Here is a 7,613-nt window from a genome sequence, read left to right on the forward strand (position 1 = left end):
TTACTCAATTATTTGTGCAAAATGGAATTCGTCGATATGAATTACAGGAAAATAATTTTTTCCCCATAAAAATGCTGTCTTTGCGACTTTTCTTTTGCACAAACTAATGTTTGTTATTTAAGCTTACTCGACTTGATTTTTGTGTAATATGCTAAAAGATATTTTAAATGATACGATATTCAAATCATAAACAATTGATAAATTTTTAAATAATAATAATTTTATTATATTTGAATTTTTTAAATTCATGAAGATTTGGAAAGAAAAGAAATTTGAAATAATCGAAGAAAATAGTCGAGTAAGCTTTTAATATTGAATATTATAAGGACATGATAAATTCATGGTCCCATATATATTTCAAAGATGTTTCGACTAGATAATACATTAATGTACTAACATCGTGCCAGCGATACCTTACAGTTGCATTATATGCATAATTGCGTTGAAATTTATTTTAAGAAATCATTAATTTTTTTCTTTTTTTTTTATCTATCGTTAGTTTTTGATAAGTAGAATCCAAAATCAATTTTAAATTCATGATAAAAATTATGAATAAACATAATTTTATAATATAAACATAATCTTGATTTAAATTCCTTAGACATGAAAAAATAAAATTACAATAGAAATTGTAAATCCAATGTAAACAAAACTTAATTCCAAAATAAAAATTTAATTAGCAATTAATATATCATTTGAGATAAGTGCGAAAAGCTAAAAAATTACATTATCTATTCCATTAAATTGACATAAGTAATTTATTTTTTGTCATTTATTCAAAATATTTTTACATTATTCAGTTTTTATTATCCAATTGAAAATGAAACTATCCGAAAATTATCAATCAGTATAATGCTCGTTTTTTATATTATTATGTACATAATGAGTGATACTATAGATATATAATTAAAAAAAATAGAATAATAAAGTATTATATTAATGAGTATTATATTAATTGATAATTGGCCAATATTCATATATAATTGAATAATGAAAATCGAATGGCAAAAACCGAACAACGTAAAAAAGACCAAACAATATATTTCATCTATATAATCATTTTATGATTCTTATTAGATATATGATAATAACATGCACTTTTTAGAAGACACATGACTTTTGATACTATTCCAGTTAATTTTCATTTTCTTTAAAGTTAAAATTTTATTTATATATGTATAACTATAATTTTAAAATTAAAAATATTTTTGGATTCTATTTATCAAAAAAATAATTCTAATCGAGAGATACAAAAATGAATAAAAAAATAATAATCTCCTAAAGTAGATTTCAACTCATGATTGCATTACATATTCTACATGTTATATCACACAAACTTACTTAGATTGTATACATCCTGGGCGTTCGTTATGCAAAAATCTTCTTTGTCAAAGTCATAATACAATAAGATCTCATCTTATATAAAATTATAATTTATAGGACTAGTGTATTAATAGGCCTGCATGCTCTTGTGCTAATGTCATTCTCAGGTGCTAATGGCTTATTTTCAAAACTAAAAGGCGTAGGCACGCAGTTAGCTTAGTTTCATACGTTTTGGTTGATTCGCATTTGATGTATCTAATGGGAAAATTTCAAAATTGTAAACTTTATACAAATACAAGAAATCTTATTAATATAAAATAAATATAACTTACCTCCATTAGAAGTGGCACCAAATGCGCTAATTAAAGAGCAATTTTGACTTTTCTAAAAAAAAAATTATTATTAATACATTAATTATTAATTTAATAATTATTAAACATATTATATCTATTTTTTTTTGTTAAAAATACACACGTCTCCCATTACTGCAATTGGAGTTGTTCCTGTGGCAACTGCTACTTGATGCTCAATCAAGTAAAACATATACTCATCATATAATAATCGAATTAAATGAAAAGATCCAAAACTAGCTGCACTTCTTAAAGTAAGATCACGAATAACCATGGAACTATCAAATGAAAAATCAAAAGATGATCAAAATAATAAACAATTAATCATAATTTTCATATTTGGAATAATTACCTATAAAAGGACCATTTGAGCAAAAATTGTCGAGCAGCTTTTGCAAATGTTGGTTTTTCTTCAAACGGTTTAAGAACTTTCGTTACAACACTTTTTAACCAAATTGCCCAATCTTCTAATGAATTTTGTTGTTGTAGCGTTACTTTAAAATCTGCTTCAAGACGTTGTACCATTGCATAATCGCATTGACATACCCAAGAAGCCTACAAATAAACATAAATTTTTCATAAAGAATCATTATTTTAAATTAATAAATATATATACCTGTTCTTGCACATTATGAAAATCAACACGATTTAAATCAGCTAGCATTTGATTTATTTGACTAGAATTCTGAAGCACTGCACGTGCAGCTTGAGCAAGATGATTTAATGATGTGTAACGCCTTAATGTCTGAGCAAACGCAGATACAGCAGTCAACTAAAATAAAATATTTATTAAAATAAATTTATAAATATAAATAAAAATAAAATATATACCTTTATTTGAGTCATTTCTTCTGGACAATCAGCCATTGCTGATGTTAACCATGATTCTAATCCTTTTGCAAAATTTCGAATAGATTGTGTTAATGAACCTAAAGATTGTATTACAATTAATATTGTAATGACATGATTAATAGACAATGGAATGATTGATGATCAACTCACTTGGTATGGGTCGCAATACATTAGGCATTAATACTTCTACCAAATTTTGATAAAACGTATAATCAACTTTCCTTATGAAATCTTGAACTTCTGAACATTTACACATCTGATATAGCTTAGTCCTAAAAAAGCACAAAATATTAATAAATTTTTAATCATAAACTATTTTTAATTATATTTTTGATGAAATCAAAATAATAATCTTACTTTGATAAATATTTTTCCTCCTCACATTCATCACCATTATTATTGTCTTGACTACGCCAAAATTCTCTCCAAAGACTTTCAACAGTAGCAAATTCAAAATTGAGAACAGCATCTAAAAAAGCTTCGCAATGTTCTCTGTATATGCTACGGAACGTATCAATATCTTCTAACGTACAATCTTCTGGAAGAGATGAACTGTGCCCAACTATTATTTCTGGAAATTCTGGAATGGCACCACTTGCCTCACCAAGATATTGATGATATTGTGGCGGTGAATTATTCGAAGAAATGTTCGTATTTGAATGTGGATTATTTTCATATGTGGTATCTTGTTTTTGATTTACAAATTTAAATCGTTTTGTTTGTGAATTTGTATTTTGTTGTTGACGAGGTGTTCCATCTTCATTTAGCATAACCAAAGGAGAACTGGGTTTAACGCGAATTCCATAATAATGATATTTTGAATTTCCTCTATAAAAGATAATTAAATGATAATTAAAAATATAAAATAATAAATAATAAAATTCCTTACCTCGTGCCTAATCGTCTGGTTCTTAAGCCCAAAAAAACAGAACGTATTAATTTTCCAAAACTTGCAGCATTTACTGGATCTAATTTATTTTCAGAACAGTGACGTAAATAATGATTATAAAGAGTGGATCTTGGAAGAGAGACACCATCTGCTGTTTCATAATTTTCAAGCAACCAATGAACCTAATGGATAAAAATTATTATAAAAATTATTAGCTTTAAAATTATATTATTTATAAATATTAGATATAATATTAGATTTAAACTAAAAGAATTATATATAATAAAATTACATAAAATTACATATAAACTTGTTTCATTTAGAAAAAGTCTTCGAAAAGGAATGAAGTTTGATTAGTTTTGATAAATCATAAAAAATATGATAGAAAATCATAAAAATAAACATAGATAAAAATCTTAAATAAAATTTGAAAAAAAAATGTTAATAAATAGGATTATAACAGCATTTCATATCGATAAATAAAAGAATAGAATTTCAATATTATTTTGAAAAATTTCTTAACAATGAATAGTATGCATATAAATATATTTACATATAGTATATTTATATTACATTTATATTAAAAAATATTTTTTTTGCTTTATTGCAAAATCAATTTTGAACTATAATAAAGCTCGTATAAAAAAGCACTTTTAAAAAAAGCAGTCTTGATTTTATTATATAAATTAGTGTTTAGTTTGCAAATAGTATTTATCAACTTACTGTTGCTTGAGAAACTCTAGTGGCATGCGTCATATTTGCAGCTGCTGTTGCAGCATCTTCCACGGTGACAGCAGCATTTCCTGAATTACCACTGATCAAATATGCCCCTCCACCTCCGCTAACCACAGTTTCCTATCAAATAACCCAATATACCAATACTTATTAAATCCAGTTTCAAAAAATAATTTTATTATAAATTTTTATTTTATATAATTTTCTAAAATAATCCATATCTTATATTACAGATATAAAAAATATCTACAGAATCTGTATTATTTCTAAGTATTTGCACAAATATAATAAAAAAAATTAAGAGCAACAAAAATTATAAACATGCATTGTTATTTTACCGTATTTTCCGTTTGTGGACTAGCACGTGCAGTAGCTGCAGATATTAACGCGTGTGTTGTTGGATCTCCGTCTACGACACTCTGTTGAATGAGATATGTCCCATTACCTTGAGATAACAATTGACCAGTTGTAGAATTTGAACCTTGACCAGTAACCTAAATACAATAAAATATTATTTTCATTATGATTACAATTTATAATAATATTACAAAATATATAATAAGTTTCATTTTATTGTTTTACTTATTAATTGAATATAAGATTTTTTATAAATTACCTGAGCATATGTTACTGGAGTAGTTGCTGGTGTATAATATTGACTGGAAGCAGGAGTGTACATTGCTCCTGCTTCTCCAACTGCATATACAGGATATGTCCTATAAATCATAAATTATATAAAATTTAATGGAACAACTGAAATGTAACATTGATATATTGATATGTTAATATGTACATTGATATGTATTTGCCAAAAAAGATGAAACAATGTTTATATTCTCTCATATAAACAATAAATTGAAAATAAAAATGAGAATATAAACTTTCATCTTCTTGTGAAAAATTACAAATAAATAGTATTTACATTTGGCCATTTGTTGGTATATATGTAGAACCATCCCCCTCAACATATTGAACATAAGTAGGATGAGAAACTGACTCAGACCCCACAGCTTCTGGTTCACCAGACACTGAAACAAATACAATGTATTTAAATTTGTTTATATAATTAACATGTTTTTAACACATAAATTAAATTTTTCAAAATACACAATACTTAAAAGTTATAGAATTATACCTTTCCAATTGCTAAAAAATATAAAATGTATCTAAACATATACTTGCATTCTTAAAATAAAATTTGATATCCAAATTTAATATTTGTTTTTTATTATATTTATACAAATAAAAAAATATTAAAACATGCAAGATTAATAAGCACATAATAAATAATATGTAGCTATTTTACAAATAAATAGTATATTAATAACTAAAAATAATGCATGCTGATTATATTCTGCCCTCACCTACTGCCGTTGTGAGGGATGCGTAGGATGGTGAGTCACTGGTGCCTAGTGTAGTCAGAGTAGAAGAACAGAGGTGCATGTTTTTCAGCAGCATGGAAAGGGCCAAATCTCTACTCAAACACTATAATTTTTTTTCAAACTGATCCTGATACTCACCCCTAACATACTCAACTTATAAGGAGTGTCCCAATTTATTTTAATTTTCACATATCAATACTAATTTTTAAGACCAATCTTTCAGATTTGAATATTTTGTAAAAGTATAATTGGCACTTCAAAACTAACAGCTGAATAAAATAAAAATATATTGAAATTATTTTTTACTTAAAACGTACCTGTTACTGTAATAAAATGTGGAGATCCACTGACAATGGTACCAGCAGACGTAGATGCAGCATCAGAATCAACAAGGGTATGCTGACCAGAATGGGTAGTATTCACTACTACTTGTGCTGTAACATGTGCTGGAGTACCTGTTGAACCATTGGAAGAATCTGCAGCTGCTTCAAGTGGATCCTGAACCAATAACTAAATTATTATTTATAGTATGCATGTTCTCATGATCAACAATAAATTTCTGTATATAGCAAAAATATTTAGAAATCATTTTCTCATTTCAATTTGCTTATATCATTTTTTGCTTATATCAATCTCAAATTATTTATAATGTTTAATATATTTTAATAAAAATTATTTATGTAAAATAATTATTAAATATTTTAAAAAGAAATCTTATTATAAAAAAAAATTTATGAATACTATGTAATTTAACAAACCTGTATAGGTTGCAAATTATTTGGGCTAGAAGGATCAGAACTAGTAACAACAGTGATAAGTTGCTGTCCTCTCGTAGATTGACTTTGTGCTGCATTACCACTGCCACTGGAGCTAGAAGTAGTCACGACAACAACGCTTGGCTTAGGTTCTACCCCCACTGTTGTAGAGTTACCCCCACTGTTATTAGCTCTGGTGGATGCTGCAAGGGCATACTGAGCTCCTGTCGTAGTCATGGCAATCACTCCTTCACCTCTTTCTACTCCCACTGTATCACTACCACTATTAGCTCCCCGTTTGTGAAAGGAAGTATCTATAACCAAATATATATATAGATACTAATAATGTATTCTAACAAATTCAACATAAGAAAAATTGCTATATTCTATTTATAAAATATAATTATTAAAAAATATAATTAATTGATAAATTAATAAAATTTAATTAAAATTTAATTAAAATTAAACAATATTTTTATTAAATCCATAGATTTCAAGTGGTCTCCAAGACTATTTTCTAATAAGTTTTTTTAAGTTTTCAATAAAAATAAATATTTATAATTGAAAACAAATTTTATGTATATTTTTTATATAAATATATAATATAATATGATACAATGTGCAAGGATATATTATTTTTTATATTGTAACAAATATAACAATCACTTAAATATTGAGAAAATAATACTACAATGGAGTTAATCATTTTTATTACGATAAATTTAAAAATACATATTGTGTATTAAAAATTTAATAAATAAAGAAGTCGAATATGATTGAATGATAATCGACTATTAATCGTAGCAATAGATTAACAAACATCCTAACCTACATAAAGATAGATTGACTACGTAATTTCTCACAGGTGTGCAGCATTCAATAATTTACAGATCAAAGAGAAGCCTCAGAAAGCTTCCAATACGTATTAAACAAATTATATTGATACATTTTGTACCTATCGGACAGCAGATACTAAATATTCTAAAGGAAAAAAACGAAAAGAAGAGGGTTGGTGGCTAAAATGCAGCATACGCGTGGCTAGATATAGAATTTTTGTCAAGAGGGTAAAAAGTATCAATAGGAAAACTCGAATCGTAAGTGTAATTAGAAAATATTAAATTTTTGCTTTATCTAATACTAATAAATTTTATAAGTTGTATATCCGTGAAAAAATTTATATTATAAAAAATAATATAAAAAATATTCTTATAAAAAATTATATTTTATTAAAAAAATATATTAATTAATTTTTTGTTTGTAAATATAATTTTAATATTATTTCAATATATATTGTATAATTTCAATATAAAATTTAATATAATATTTT

General features: G+C 25.6%; 2 protein-coding genes across 14 annotated transcripts in view; one reads left to right on the plus strand and one right to left on the minus strand.

Moving 5' to 3' along the window:
- Positions 1-6: 6 nt before the first annotated feature.
- The window catches only part of LOC102678410 (transcription factor RFX3), a 10,746-nt gene continuing 3,139 nt past the window's right edge, over positions 7-7,613 (minus strand). For 3 of the 13 annotated variants that reach the window (XM_006619310.2, XM_031512254.1, XM_031512255.1), the window contains 16 exons: positions 6,290-6,600; positions 5,849-6,041; positions 5,514-5,558; positions 5,072-5,177; positions 4,766-4,865; positions 4,488-4,643; positions 4,138-4,269; positions 3,415-3,596; positions 2,883-3,353; positions 2,676-2,797; positions 2,505-2,602; positions 2,290-2,445; positions 2,026-2,228; positions 1,798-1,951; positions 1,656-1,707; positions 932-1,578 (listed from right to left, as the gene is read on the minus strand). In XM_006619310.2, the coding sequence (XP_006619373.1) occupies positions 1,535-1,578; positions 1,656-1,707; positions 1,798-1,951; positions 2,026-2,228; positions 2,290-2,445; positions 2,505-2,602; positions 2,676-2,797; positions 2,883-3,353; positions 3,415-3,596; positions 4,138-4,269; positions 4,488-4,643; positions 4,766-4,865; positions 5,072-5,177; positions 5,514-5,558; positions 5,849-6,041; positions 6,290-6,600 (2,525 nt within the window). In that variant the 3' untranslated portion in view covers positions 932-1,534. Of the gene's footprint in view, positions 152-931; positions 1,579-1,655; positions 1,708-1,797; positions 1,952-2,025; positions 2,229-2,289; positions 2,446-2,504; positions 2,603-2,675; positions 2,798-2,882; positions 3,354-3,414; positions 3,597-4,137; positions 4,270-4,487; positions 4,644-4,765; positions 4,866-5,071; positions 5,178-5,513; positions 5,635-5,848; positions 6,042-6,289; positions 6,601-7,114; positions 7,292-7,613 lie in introns of those variants that run through there. The other 10 variants (XM_006619311.2, XM_006619315.2, XR_004150991.1 and 7 more) reach the window with 9 other exon arrangements.
- LOC102678266 (sorting nexin-7-like) overlaps positions 7,258-7,613 on the plus strand; it is a 6,951-nt gene continuing 6,595 nt past the window's right edge. The window contains exon 1 of the mRNA XM_006619309.2: positions 7,258-7,380. The gene's annotated coding sequence lies outside the window, so the exon portion shown is untranslated. The remainder of the gene's footprint in view (positions 7,381-7,613) is intronic.

Source organism: Apis dorsata, unplaced genomic scaffold (assembly GCF_000469605.1).
Source record: "Apis dorsata unplaced genomic scaffold, Apis dorsata 1.3 scaffold_407, whole genome shotgun sequence".
NCBI lineage: Eukaryota > Metazoa > Arthropoda > Insecta > Hymenoptera > Apidae > Apis > Apis dorsata.